The sequence below is a fragment of the Erinaceus europaeus genome, chromosome 11 (genome assembly GCF_950295315.1).
Source record: "Erinaceus europaeus chromosome 11, mEriEur2.1, whole genome shotgun sequence".
NCBI classification, from domain to species: Eukaryota; Metazoa; Chordata; class Mammalia; order Eulipotyphla; family Erinaceidae; genus Erinaceus; species Erinaceus europaeus.
This window is the reverse complement of record NC_080172.1, coordinates 21339839-21355339: the sequence shown is the minus strand read 5'-3', so window position 1 is coordinate 21355339 and position 15501 is coordinate 21339839. Positions and strand designations below refer to the sequence as shown.

The following is a 15501-nucleotide window of genomic DNA, read 5'->3' as shown; positions in this document are numbered from 1 at the left end:
AAAGTCTCAGAGGGCAATTCGTTTATTTGAGAGAGAAAGCAAGTACATATACCCATTGCCCAGGTAGAAGGTCAAGGTAATCATTAACCCAAGCACAGAGCAGCACAATGCATAGCCGCATGTTGACCTATAAACTATTTGATCACAAATGAAGAATTACCATACAAGGTTTGATCACAAGCTTCACAATGCATATTTCCCCAGGGGTAAATTACAGGCACTTCAGAGGAAGGGGGAGGAGGAGGGGCAGTTGAGCAAAAACGTATGTGGTGGCTTTCAAGTTAGGCCAAACACAATGCATAGTAATTCATGACCTTTGTTTTAAGGGGAGAGGAGAGACATGTGCAGGTAGTCCCCTTTCGGGAGAAGCCATCGGAGAGGAGAGACATGTGCAGGTAGTCCCCTTTCGGGAGAAGCCATCCATCATTAGTTCAAGAGGTCAGGGGAATCTGCCCTTCTCTAGACCTAAAGAGAGAGTTGGGGGTCAACCCACTTGAACCTCACGGAGACAATGGCCTGGAGTTCCCGGGACAATGAACCTTATTCTCCAACAGAATAGGACAGAGAGAAATAGAGAGAGGAGGGGAAGACAGAGAGGGGGAGAGAAAGATAGACACCTGCAGACCTGCTTCACTTGTGAAGCGACTCCCCTGCAGCTGGGGAGCTGAGGGCTTGAACCGGGATCCTTAAGCCAGTCTTTGCACTTTGCGCCACCTGCACTTAACCTGCTGCACTACTGCCCAGCTCCCTCCATTTGTAATTTTATTTTTGCTGGGTTTTTTTTTTAAATAAGCTGGGACAGCTTTTACAATCAAAGAGAGACCACTTTAACACTCAAAAAGAGAAAGACTGGGGCAGGGAGAAAGGAAAAGCTGCCCCCAGCGCATAGCACTGTCGTATGGCACTGGAACTCTAAGCCACATCACATATATGGGAAGGCAGGCACCTTCTTACTAAGTAAGCTATCTCTCCAGACCTTTATTAGTCCTATCTATCTATCTATCTATCTATCTATCTATCTATCTATCTACCTATCTATCTTTTTATCCTCTACTTATCATCTATTATCTATCATCCATCGTCTATTACCTATCATCTATCTATCCATCATCTATTTATAATCTATTATCTATCATCCATCATCTATTACCTATCATCTATCTATCCATCATCTATTTATAATCTATTATCTATCATCTATCTATCATCTATTATCTATCTATCTATCTATGTATCTATCTTACAAAGAAGGGAACTCAATCATGTGTGACTTCATTGCTCCCAGGATGATTTTTTGGGAGGGGGCAGAGTTCAGGTAGAGATACAGGGAGAGGGAGAGGAGGGCACTGTAGTACCAGAGCTTCCATGCAGTGCTGGGGTTCAAACACATGCCAAGGCCCCATCTAGTAAGCTCTCTCAGATCCTGCTCCCCCATTAGTTTTAAACAGAATTCTGAACTGACCTTCCCACAACATCACATATGTACACCTGAGGAGACTTTCACTAAAAGCAGGAAGCTGGGTTGGCTAATTCCTTAAGACTTCTCAGTAGTTAGATAAAATATCCAGAACTCTGACTTGAACTTGGCTCACTTCTTGTAAACATAACCCATGGCTGATGTGCCCTGCTGCTGAACACCTAAATGCTAACTAGTAGCCAAGTTCTCAGAGTGGGAAGATTCTTTTCCAGCCACTTAATATTTTTGGATATGGTTTCAAGAACAGTTTGAAAAATATCCAGATGTGATCCTTGGGCCTTGCGAGATTCAAAAAACAATTTCACCTGAAAAATAAGCAAGGAAAAAAATTACTGACATGGTTTAGAAAATGCTTTCTTATCCAAAGGGTTTCACAGGCACAGTCATTTAGCTGACAAGCTCTAAAAGGTTCTTTTATTTTTTTTTAATATTCACTTATTTCCTTTTGTTGCTCTTGTTGTTTTATTGTTGTAGTCATTATTGTTGTTGTTATTGATGTCGTTGTTAATGGATAGGACAGAAAGAAATGGAGAGAGGAGGGGAAGACAGAGAGGGGGAGAGAAAGATAGACACCTGCAGACCTGCTTCACCGCTTGTGAAGTGACTCCCCTGCAGGTGGGGAGCTGGGGGCTTGAACTGGGATCCTTAAGCCAGTCTTTGCACTTTGCGCCACCTGTGCTTAACCCGCTGCACTACCGCCTGACTTCCAAAAGGTTATTTTCTTCTTTTTCTTTTCATAATTACTATTTTTACTTATTTTGCTGTTACAAAAGGATTCATCTTTCAAGTGTAATCTCTATTCTGAATTCTGTGGACATCTGTAATGTAACAGATTCTAGTCTAGTCTCTTCCATTGACTTACTATATGACACTGGAGAAGTAATTTAATTCCATGGAACAAAATGACAACTTCAAACCAGATCACAATGAAGTTGATTTTCAACTCTACAACTTGAATATGATTTCATTCATTTGTGGTAGAGAAACAAAACAAATAAATGAAATAAAACAACAACAACAAACTTCTAAACTATAAGGCCAAACTAGTGGCTGCCAGAAAGAAAGGCAGAAAGAATTGAATTGCAGGGGAGATCAATGGTAGGTGACGGATCAAACTCAGTAATATAGACCCATGCTGATTTTTAACTAAGTACACTTACATATTGTTATAACCCCATATGTAAAAATGCAGTAACCAGAAAGCTGTAATAGATAACTTTTATGATTTGTTAGTGGTGGTCACAAACCTCTTGCAGCTCATCTTCTGAAGAAAACTGAGACGTTGTACCAGAGATAATTGTTCTCATGGCAAAAGAGCCCAACTCAAATCTGAAAGAAAGAAAGAAAGAAACCTCACCTCACAGGTTCATGTAATAGAAATATCTCTTATATTTACTTTACCCTATTTAAATTAAATTAATAATTTTATGATACATTTTTGCATTATAATGCATACTACCAATTGACAAGAATGATAGTTATAGATCAGTCCTGGGGGGGGGGGGTCAGGCAGTGGTGCACCGGGTTAAGCGCACATAGTATGAATTGCAAGGACCTGCTCAAGGACTCCAGTTCAAGCCCCTGGCTAGCCAGCTGTGGAGGCAGGAAGAGAGATAGAGGGAGGGAGAGAGAGGAGGAGAGAGAGAGAGAGATATCTGCAGCACTGCTCCGGCACTAGTGAAGCTTCCTTCCTGTAGGTGGGGACCAGGTCCTTGTGCATGATAAAATGGGTACTCTACCAGCTGTGCCACTACCCAGCCCAGTATATAATGCACTTAAAGAAATACTAGGGAGCTGGGTGGTAGTGCAGTGGGTTAAGTGCACATGGCGCAAAGCGCAAGGGCCGGTCTAAGGACCAGCGTAAGGATCCTGGTTGGAGTCCCCGCTCCCCAGCTTCAGGGGGGTTGCTCCTCAAGCAGTGAAGCAGGTCTACAGGTGTCTATCCTTCTCTTCCCCTCTCTGTCTTCTCCTCCTCTCTCTATCCTATCCAACAACAACAGCTATAACAACAACAATAATAACAACCACAACAAGGGCAACAAAATGGGGAAAATAGCTTCCAGGAGCAGTAGATTGTAGTGCTGGCACTGAGCCCCAGCAGTAACTCAGGAGGCAAAAAAAAAAAAAAAAGGAAATACTTCTAGCCCCCACCTACAGGGGGTTCGCTTTGCAAGCAGTGAAGCAGGTCTGCAGGTGTCTTTCTCTTCTCCTCTGTCTTCCTATTCTCTCTTGATCTCTCTCTGTCCTATCCAGCACCACCACCACCAACAACAAAAAGTAAATAAGAAATATTTCTAGCTTACTGAACAAAGTTTATGGTTATTATTTTATGTATGTGACCTTCATCTGTGTAGGTCAATCTTTTATATAGAACATGAGCGACAAGGGCCAGGTGGTGGCACATCTGGTTGAGTGCACATGTTACAACACACAAGGACCTGGTTCAAACCCCCAGACCCCACCTGTGGGTGGGGGGGAGCTTTGAGAGTGGTGAAGCAGGTTTGCAGGTGCCTCTCTGTCTGTCTCCCTCTATTTCATTCTCTTCCCCCTTGATTTCTGGCTGCCTCTATCCAATCAATCAATCAATCAATCAATCAATATAATTTTAAAAATTTTAGAGAATTAAACAAGAAAATGAGTGTGTGTGAGAGAAAGATGAAACGGCACTACATCACTAAAGCCCCTCAGAGGGTCCTGGCTTGAGAGTGGGTAACGCACATGGGCAAAGCCGGCACCCTCTAATGTGAGCTATCTTGCCTATCTTTATATTTAAATTTATGTTTGTATTTTTTATCTACAGCTTTTCTTTACACACTGGAGCAACAACCTCTCAATATGTACATTACTATTCATGAACAAGATACCTGTACCATGTCATAGGTAAAAATAAAATGTAATAGCATGACAAAAGAAATAATATTTTGGTTTTGAATTCTCATGTACTGTTTTTCCTGCTTCTCGTTCCCATTTTGGACACCACTGTGTTGAAGCATTGTTTTTACTGAGGCAGTGTTACTTCACAGTAGTCACACACTGCATCTTTCAGTATCTTCCATAAAGATGTGTTATTGTAGATCATAGAAATTAACGGTGAAAAAGCAGAACACAGATCTTGAGAGATGGTTCCATGTCAGGGCTCTGCACATGGTCAGGCAAGAGCATAATTTCCAGCTACAAAGGAAATTTCTAGCATTGTAGGAAAAGTCTGATTGTTGCAGGAGGGAACTGACAGGCATACAAACAATCAAACCAAAGGCTCCAGTTGGATCTTCAAGAAGACATACATACATACATACATACATACATACATACATACATATATATATATATATATACATATTAAAGTAACTTCTGTTTGGTTTCATGTAGATGTCAACTCTTAAAAGGTTTGGAAATGTGTTTTGTGCTAACACAAGGCTGTCTGTGTGATTCTGAAGTGATTATGAAGAAATGATTGGGGGGGTGTGGGGCATGGAAGGAGTTGGAGACCAGTAGCATCAGAGACGCTGACACTAAGATAAACAAGGTGACCACACTTGTTTTTTGAGTCAGTATATTTTCCATAGAGTTTACAAGTGACTGTTTGAATTCAGAAGATTGACTGAGTACTTTAGTGGGGGTTTTCCATGAGAGAAAGCATTGCCATCCTGCACATTCCAGTGAAATCTAATTACTGTTTATTCTTTCAGGGGTAGTTTATATCTTGAAGTAAGCTCTAGTTCTAGCAAAATCTGAAGGCTCAAATGAAAAAGAAAGAAAGAAAGAGGAAAATGAAGGAAGAGAAAGAGGAAGGAAGGAAGGAAAGAAGGAAAGGGAAGAAAGAGAGAGAGAAAGGGAGAGAAAGGGAGAGGGAGAGAGCGAGAGAGGGAGAGGGAAAGAGAGAGAGAGAGAAATTAGAACTGATCAATTTTGGATGGTGGGTCACAAAACATTTCTGATGGGTTTTCTAATTTGTGGTCTACACTGCCACTTCTACTGGGAGTGGGGGATTAGCTCTCAAATGCCTACTGTTTTCCCTCCAAAGTAAAACACAATTAAAAAGCAAGACTGGGCCTAGACAGATGGCTTAGCAGGTAGAACACCTACACTGCTATCCTGCATGCCAGAGGCCCTGAGTTCCATTCCAAGCAACACATGAAAGTCACACAGAGTTTGAACAATGGATGGTGAAGGGGGCCTTTGTTCTCACTTTTCTGGAAATACTATTGTTTTTAGTGCCAGGGCTCGAATCTGAACTAAACACACCCAGCTTAGTGACCGATCTCTCCATCCCTACCCTCTCTTTCTGTACCTCACACTTTTCATAAAACAACAACAAAAAATTGTGTTGGAAATGAGTGTGAGTGGGGGGTGGCTCGGTGATAGAACACACATGCAAGACACTGTATTTTATCATTAGTACAATAAAAAAATGTAAAGCAAGTTAAATAAGTTTGAAGCATGATATACGCCTGCCTTCATGGAGTCTTCTAGATTAGGCAGAGATCCAGGAGGGCATGGGCAGGAACTGATAACTAGATTTAACTCAACTAGTACTTGTTACCTGCAATTATTTTCCTGGCTTGAAGGAGAAAATTTGTTCATATTCTCTCCTCATTCCTCTCACTTATTATACTTGGACAGAGTATATTAGGCTCATGAATTTTAAGGGCAATAATTTTCATCAAATTATTTGGGTAAAAAAACCCACTATTATTACTATGCTTTCAGTGACACCCGATCACTGGATTTTAAAATAACACATCCAGTTGAAAGAACACATATTATATGTAAATGAGTACTAACTTTTTAAGAAGCTGAGTCCAATTTTCTCTCACAAAATTCCAGGCTAATTGTTGTCCCTCTGGATTTCTGGCAATCATGTAAAGAAGAGTTGGCAGTTCTTGTGTCTTGATAACTTTTCCATCCATGCCTAGTTCAATTAATCTAAAAACAAACAAACAAACAAACAAACAAAAAACCTTGAGAATTTATGGTATGTGCTTAATAATGGAAATAACTCAGGCTACTGATAGAATAGGACAGAAAGAGCCATGATACAAATGTAATTTACCCAAATCAGTAAGAAAATTTCTACAAATATTCTGAATGCTTCAATTAAACTTGTACTTTTCTTTTTTAATTTTTCATTATCTTTATTTACTGGATAGAGACAGTTATAAATCAAGAGGGAAGGGAGAGATAGAGAGGAAGAGAGACAGAGAGATACCTGCAGCACTGCTTCACTACTTGCAAAGCTTTCCCACTGCAGATGGGAGCCAGAGGCTCAAACCCAGGTCCAGGTGCATTATAACATGTGCACTCAACCAGGTATGCCACCACCAGGTCCCAAACTTGTACTCATTTTTAGAAGTAATCTTTTGCTTTTCTCCTCTTCTTTTCCTCTCTCCCTTTTTTTCTCCCTTGTGTCCTCTTTCTTTCTTCTTTCTTTCTTTCTTTCTTTCTTTCCATCCCCTTCTTTTCTCTCTCCCTTTTTCCCCTTCTTCCTCTCTCTCCTCTCTTTCTTTCCTTCTCCCTTTCTCAATTTCTGTTTCTTCCTTCCTCCCTTCCTCCCTTCCTCCCTCCCCCCCTTCCTCCCTTCCTTCCTTCCTTCCACCATCACAATTATTGCTGGGGCTAGATGCCTGCTCAAAGAATCTATCACTCCCAATAGCCAGACCTTCCTTCTTCCCTCCCTCTCTCCTTCCTTCCTTTTCTTATTTGAAACCACAGAGAGAAACTAAGAGAGAGTAGGGAGAGAGGTAGGGAGATACCTGCATTACTCCAGCAGGCAGGGAGCAAAGATTTGAACTTGGCTCCTCAGGGACGGTAAAGTGTGTGCTCAATTGGGTGTGCCACGACTCACCCTCCCCCAAGTCATTTTCACATTTATTATTTCAAATAACTTTGATTTGAATCTTATATACAAACTCAAATTTTGTAATAATTTTTTTCTCCAATGTTCTAAAAATGTTATGTAGACACTTGTTCAATATCAGTCGCATGATTGATTAACAACTAGGAAATATATGTTCTCATTTGCTTTTTAATCAATGTATTTTTCTGCAGATAAAGTCAAATCAATTCAAATCCTGATTCAACTGTTTCATGTCTTCAGAATCGGCAGCTGAAAATTTAATGATTTCATTGAATCTGTGTGGTTTTCACTTTGAACAATTAAATGAATGTACTTACTTCCTTAACTTTTCCCGTAGTTTGCTTTTTGACAATGCATATAGAATTTTGTCTTTTTCAGCACCTGACCTTGACAGTTCATATTGCTCTAAAAGATAATTCCATCCTGCTGTTGTCTTAGCACCCACTGAATATACAGTCTCTAAAACGTCTGTTGGAAGACTGTAATATAAACACAAAAGTGAGAAAACATCTATCAAGACTCATTTATCATAGCAAATTTAAATGGCTACAACAGAATTACTGCTGTGTTATTTCCAGTATCATCACACTTAACACCTTTTTACAGTACCAGCATAATAAAAAAGAAAAAACTTGTATTTATTTTAATTTCTTGATTGGAGGGTTAATGGTCTAGGGTCAACAGTAAAATACAGTAGCTTGTAAATACATAACATTTCGCAGTTTTTCATATAACAGTTTAACCCCCACTAGGTCCTCCTCTGCCATCATGTTCCAGGACCTGAACCTTCTAAGCCTTCCCCATCCCAGGATCTTTTACTTTGGTGCAATGCACCAACTCCAGTTCAAGTTCTGCTTTGTGTTTTCCCTTCGATCTTGTTTTTCTTTTTTTCTTTTTCTTTTTTAAAATATTTTATTTATTTATTAATGACAACCGTAGGAGGAGAGAAAGAACCAGACATCCCCCTGGTACATGTGCTGCCGGGGATTGAACTCAGGACCTCTGATGATTTATCCACTGCGCCACCTCCCAGACCACTGTGAATTTGTTTTTCAACTCTGTCTCTGAGTGAGATTATCCCATACTCATCATTTTGTTTCTGACTTATTTCACTTAACATGATATTTTCAAACTCCATCCAAGATGAGGTGAAGAAGGTGAATTCACCATTTTTAATAGCTAAGTAATATTCCGCTGTGTATATATACCACGGCTTGCTCAGCCACTCATCACTTGTTGGACACCTGGGTTGCTTCCAGGTTTTGATTGTTACAAATTGTGCTGCTATGAACAAGGGTATACACAAGTCTTTTCGGATGGCTGTGTTTGGTTCCTTAGGATATCTCCCCAGGAGAGGAATTGCAGGGTCATAGGGAAGGTCAATTTGTAGCCTTCTGAGAGTTCTCCAGACTGCTCTCCACAGGGGCTGGAATAATTTACATTCCCACCAGCAGTGTAGGAGGGCTCCTTTGTCCCCACAACCTCTCCAGCATTTGTTGCTGTTACCTTTTCTGATATATGACATTCTCACAGGAGTGAAATGTTATCTCATTGTTGCCTTTGCATTTCTCTGACAATCAATGACTTGGAGCATTGTTTTCACATGCTTGTTGGCTTTTTGGATCTCTTCTATGATGAATATTCTGTTCATATCCTCTCCCTATTTTTGGATAGTGCCATTTATTAAAAAAAACTTTTAATTATAATATTTTGTGATTTTTTCTTGAAAATTATTTGTATTTTCCATTATGATAAAATGTTATCAAGAATAATAAAAGTTTAATTTGCTTAGGAGAAAATAGAAAGCTGATGAAAGAAGATTATTTCAAAATATGAAAGGCTAGGTTTATATAAAATTCTATCATTAAATAACCCTTATTGATGCTATATGGTTTTTTAAAAGATGATGACTCCAGACATGCTTTTAATATCACATTAAGATTATTCTCTACCAATGCTGACTGAGGGTCACCGGACATTCTAGATATTTAAAAAAAATCTGCAATTTCTCACAATTGATTAGAATTTAGTCACTTTTAAATTCTGTAAAATTGATAATGTAGATCATTATTTTTCTGTTGGCAAACGCTAGAAGAAGAAGAATTATTTTCTGTCTAAAAGAAGATACGGCATTTTAGAATTTTATTGCCTGATAGGATATTAACTATTTTTTATTTTAATTGGGTTTATTACTTGTAGTCATAAATATTGTTAAATCAGTAATAATTGATGATCTTCTTGGTGGCTCAGAGAGTACCATACAGAGGCATGGAAACGGGGCAGAGCATTTATATTTACTCAGCAGTCACCTTGGCAGTGATTGTGCTAATCTCTGTATATTCTAACTACCAGAGCTGTTCAGATATAATTATTATTCTATCCTGATTGTTTTACATGAAAACAAAACTTGGGAAGATTACATAATTTGTAAGAGGTAACATAACTAGACAATTTGGAGATAAAATTGAAACATTATTTTAATCTTTATGCTATTTTTACTATCCTATAGCAATTTTCATAGATGTATACAGTAAAATACAATGAAATGCCCTGTCATTGGACTTACAAAATAAAGATTAAGCAATTCAATAATAGTCCACATTCTTTTCATTTTTTATGTATTCTATGATATACCCTTAAGAAAATTGGTAATGATACGCTGTAAATCTTTGGAAAGTAGGGTGCAAAGTTTAGTTCACTCCTTAGTATTTGAAACAGTGCTATCTATGCCAGCACATAGATGGCATGAAGAAAAATATAGTTTGAATCCATGAATGAATGAAGCAGTTAATCTGTGTAAGGAAATTTTTCATTCAGATTAATGCCCGCAGTCTGGAGTTTTGGAGGAAAGCTTTACAAATATTTAGGTATGCATTCTGAATACATAATTTAAGCATAAGTGAACTTTAACCAGAATATGTTCAGAGGCATAGTATTCTATTCAGCATGTTGAATTCTCTTATTTACTGAACATTTGCTACAGATAAAACCATCTGTCTTGTAACCAGCATAAAAATGGAATATTTTACTGTGTCACAGAGCAGCAAATGTGTACATTTTAGCCATGCTCTGACAACCCACAGAAACACAGACATAAATACTATAATGGAGATAAAAGATTTTTTTCTAAATTTGATTTTTTGGTTTACATCCCAATGATCAGAAAAATTTACAAAGAAAGCTGACTCACTTTAAAAAAAAAAGAGATTTTAATAGAGGATTTCAAAAGCCACTTTGAGGTTTAGTTACATGGAGAGCAATTATGAGAGTGTATTACAGAAATCTGGCAATGGAAAAATGCCTTTGCAGTGCCTGCTACTAAAGCTGTAAATTCCCCTCCTCTATTTTAAGAACTAACATTGCCCTAATTCACACAGAGCTTCCTGAAAATATCTGACTCTAAAGTTAGAAGTTTTAACAATAATACAGACTCATGTGTTGGACAAAAACCAGGGTTTAAGTTGAAAAGATTGTGGGGTATCTTAGGACCAATAGGTTGCAGCTGCTGCAACATAACCACTTTGCTCACTGGGCATTTTCCTGATTACAACTCCCAGAAACAATTTTCTCACCATACACGTCCTCCCGTCCAAGCACTAACCAGGTGTGACCCTGCTTATCTTCTGAGATCAGGCGTTTTTTCAGGGAGGTATGGCTGTAGACAGTCACACATGTCCTAAGTATGGCCGGAGTCACCAGATTCTCATCAAAGGTGAAACTTGAAGCTAAGACCTGGCCAGTGGTAATGGTTAATGGAAAGTAAATATTTTTCTTTTTTCCTTTTTACAAGTTTCACGAAATAACCACTGGTGTTTTAATTGCATGCGCATTTCACATTGCTTCTTCTAGCTTTTCATCTTTAAAAAGACGTCACTTTTGGAGACTGTCTCCCCCATGGCCTTTATGTTACCATGTCAATGTTAATTAGCTCTGTACCACAAGGACCTAAACCACACTTCCCACAAATTGTATCAAGCACTTACCATGTGGGAACATGAAACAAGGTATATGGCCAGCATGGTCCTATTTTTATTTATATTTATTTATTTATCTATTTTGCTATCATCACTAAAAGGTTTTTAAGCTAATGTCTTGCTTGATCAGAGACTTTTACATCAAAGTGAAAGGAACAAAGAATGGGACAGAAATCTAGACCTACTTAATTTTTCCACCAGATTCTATCCACTGAGAGAAGAGTTCAGTTGCCTTCTGGATGCAAGGAGCATGACTCAGGTCACAGGCCAGCATCAAAATAGTGGAGCGAAGTGTCCTGTCCCAAACCGAGCCATCATCTGTCCAGCTTTGGGTGTCAATCACTGGCTTAAAATACTGGAGAAGGTAACGCTGCAGAAAGCAGAACGTGGTTTGTTGTAAGGCTAAATTTAGTTCTGAACACTGTTCTTATTCACCCTTATAAAAGGCTCAATTCTAAACTGCATGAGTCTCAAAACACAGAACTACTTTATATTTCTCTTCTTCTGGCCCTGCTTACCATACTTTCAATAAAAGACTTTTTTTTTGCATTAAAAACATGGTTTAATTTCTTATTTTATGGGGATATCTATATAAGATCAAATTACCTGAAGAGGATATTATTATTATTATTTATTGGATAGATTCAGCCAGAAATGGAAAGGGTAGGGGGAGACAGAGAGGGAGAGACACTGAGAGACACTGAGAGACACCTGTAGCACTGCTTTTCCACTCACAAACTTATCCCCCTGCAGTTAGAGACCAGGGTCTCAAACCATGATCCTTGCGCATTGTAACATGTACGCTCAACCAGGTGCGCCACCACCTGACCCCTAAGAGGTTTTCCCCCTTTTGTTGCCCTTGTTTTTTATTGTTGTTGTGGTTATTATTGTTGTTGTTGCTATCGTTGTCACTGGATAAGACAGAGAGAAATCGAGAGAGGAGGGGAAGACAAAGATGGGGAGAGAAAGAAAGACACCTACAGATCTTCTTCACTGCCCGTGAAACGACCCCCCTGTAGGTGGGGAGCTGGGGGCTTGAACCGGATTCTTACGCCGGTCCTTGCGCTTCATACTATGTGTGCTTAACCCGCTGCTCTACTGCCGGACTCTCGGATTTTTTTTTTTAATGTTTTAATTTTATGGATGCATGAGACAACCACTGAATAGAACACTGCTCCAGCATATAAAAGAGTGAGGGTGGAACTCAGGACCTCACACATGCAAGTTCGTCCCTCTATCTCCCCAGCTGCACAAAAGGTGTTTTTATTGATAATCATGCCACCAGCTTTCAGGATACTGACAAAAAAAATAAAGAATAACCGGTCATCTGTATTTTCAGTCAGTTTTCTCTGCTTCTTGAACATTTAGCCCTAAGAGTTCACTCATAACAGAGCCATTCTCATTGATCCGCCAGGCTGTCTATTTACTTAGCAATTGTTCTTTTTAAAAATATTTTTATATTTATTTATTTACTTATTCCCTTTTGTGGCCCTTGTTGTTTTATTGTTGTAGTGATTATTGTTATTAATGTCATTGTTGTTGGATAGGACAGAGAGAAATGGAGAGAGGAGGGGAAAACAGGGAGAGAAAGACAGACACCTGTAGATCTGCTTGTGAAGCGACTCCTATGCAGAGGGGGAGCCAAGGGCTCAAACCGGGATGGGATCCTTATGCTGGTCCTTGAGCTTTGAGCCCTTACTTAGCAATTTTTCTACAAGTAACACAAACCTTGAGGTTTTCAGTGACATCTGAAATATTTCTTCTGTCCATCATGTGGTAAAAGGATTTTAAGTAGTGCAGACCTTTGAGAAGTGCAGGGATGCTTGTTTCATGATGGAGGTATCGAGTCAGGTCAAGAGCTTTGTCTAAGGTCAACCTTCCCGCACTGAGGTATAAAACAAAGTCAGCGGTTATTACAGCCTTACAATTGTAATGGTCTTAAATATTAAACAATCTAGAGAGTAAAAATAGAGTAATTATTGTCAGACTATTTTGTTTACATACTAGCTGCACCAATGACTGTCATTATCAGGCAAATTATCTAACCTCTTGGGCCTCAATGACCTCCCCATTACAATAGGGATAAAGTATTTTCTTCCATTGTTGTAAGGATTAAATGAATATAAATGAAATCCTAAGAATAGTTTCTAACACACAGTAAGAGATTTGTGAATGAAGTAACTATTAGCTAATACTATCTAATACAAAAAGAAAGTACATTTCCATGTCACTCTGACTGTTTGACTTGTAGGATTGTTTCTCCAAGTGAATTTGGAATTTTAATGGCAGGTGATTTTCCTTTCTTTCTTTCTTTTTATTTTATTTTTAAAATTTTGCTTTTAATGAGAAAGATACAGAGAGAAAGGTAGGAAGACAAGATTTCTGTTCAGCTTTGGCTTATGATGGTGCTAAGGATTGAATATGGGACTTCAGAGACTCAGAAATGAAAATCTTTTGAATAACCATTATGCTATCTATCCATTCCTCCTTCTCCTTACCTTTTCTTCTCCATTCTCTCTTTTCTCTTTCTTTATTCCTTCCTTCCTTCCTTCCTTCCTTCCTCCTCCCTTCCTTTCTTCCTCTCTCCCTCTCTCCCTCTCTTTCTTTCTTTCTTTCTTTCCTTCTTTCCTTCTTTCCTTCTTTCCTTCTTTCTCCCTTTCTTCCACCAGAGCACTGCTCAGCTCTGGCTTTTGGTGCTGGGGATTGAGCCTGAAACTTTGGAGCCTCTGGCAGGACAGTCTCTTTGCATAACCATTATGTTATCTACCCCCATCTTCTTTTCAATGTTACTTCTTGAGAATCAGCTATTAACTGTGAATGGAATCACACAATTATTTCCCTCTTATTTATATTCTAAATTCCTTGTCATGAGTCAGGTGGTAGTGCACCTGTTGAGTGTACCTATTATATATGCACAATGATCTGCGTTCAAGTTCCCCAGTGTACATCTGCAAGGGAAAAGATGAGTGGTGAAGCAGGGTTGCAGCTGTTCCTTTTTCTGTCTCAGTTTATCTCTGTTTATCTGTCTTTCTGTTTATCTCTTTATCTCACTTTATCTGTTTGTCTGTCTCTGTTTATCTATTTTCCTCTCAGTTTATCTCTGTTCTATCAAATAAAAGAAAGGAGAGAGAGAGAGAAATTCTGTCCAGAAGAGGTGGATTTGTCATGTAGGCACTGGAGCCCCAGTGATAATATCAGTGACAAAACAAAGAAAACGAACCCAAACACTCAATTTCTGTGTCCATTTTTCTTTTGAGGCTATCTTTTGTAGAGAAAAATAAAAATATTGCTATTTTTATAAAGTGGTCTCAGATGTGTTTCTAAGAGGATGTGTATCCTTCTGTGTTATGTATGCAATTCTTACCAGCATTAGGCAAAGAGTATATATATATATATATATATATATATATAGCAGAGGGAGAGAGTGAAAGAGACCACAGCACAGAAGTTTCCTCCAATGTGGTATGAGGGCTCAAACCTGGGCTGCACACATGACAAAGCAGGACACTATCCAAGTGAACTCTTAGGCTGTTGGAAAAGTCATGACAACTTTTTTTGTTTTTTTCTATGCAATGATGCATCATGACTTTCCAGACAGCCCAATATTTTGCTGGCCTGGCTTGGAGGCTAAGCATAGTAATTTGACTTAGGAATAGAAAACAGAACAAAGGCTGTATCTATTGATTTTTTTTTATAGTACAGAGAGAAATTGAGAAGGAGATGAAGACAGAGAGGGAGAGAGAAAGACACCTGCAGACCTGCTTTACCCCTCTGCAGGTGGGGAGCCAGGGGCTCAAACTGGGATCCTTGAATGGATGCTTACGTTTTGTACTATGTGCACTTAAACTGGTGTGCCTAAGCCCAGCCCCCTCTCTGTTGAACATTTCATTTATATAATGCCCTATCTCCTTCTAGCTTTTTTTTTTTTAAAAAAAAATTCTTAAAAGCAGGAACTGAAACTACAAAAAACTGAAAATAAAATGAAACAACTTTTGTTGTGACTTAAATTTTCATCTGAAGACAGAGGGATGGACCATGTGCTCTATGATTCTATGATCTGCTGTTATTTTAAATATATATATATATGTATATATATGTATATCTAAATCCACCAAAAGTAATTATCCCTCTCCACATATGTAAGCATCAAGCATAGTACAGATGATACATTAGCCAAGTACCAGCAACAAGGA

General features: G+C 38.7%; 1 protein-coding gene across 3 annotated transcripts in view; it reads right to left on the bottom strand.

Annotated features, from left to right (window-relative positions):
* The window catches only part of ERAP2 (endoplasmic reticulum aminopeptidase 2), a 51070-nt gene continuing 35569 nt past the window's right edge, over nucleotides 1–15501 (bottom strand). For 2 of the 3 annotated variants that reach the window (XM_007529910.3, XM_060201194.1), the window contains 6 exons: nucleotides 13037–13193; nucleotides 11494–11678; nucleotides 7652–7813; nucleotides 6263–6403; nucleotides 2725–2806; nucleotides 1–1782 (listed from right to left, as the gene is read on the bottom strand). In XM_007529910.3, the coding sequence (XP_007529972.2) occupies nucleotides 1639–1782; nucleotides 2725–2806; nucleotides 6263–6403; nucleotides 7652–7813; nucleotides 11494–11678; nucleotides 13037–13193 (871 nt within the window). In that variant the 3' untranslated portion in view covers nucleotides 1–1638. The remainder of the gene's footprint in view (nucleotides 1783–2724; nucleotides 2807–6262; nucleotides 6404–7651; nucleotides 7814–11493; nucleotides 11679–13036; nucleotides 13194–15501) is intronic. The other variant, XR_009552475.1, reaches the window with a different exon arrangement.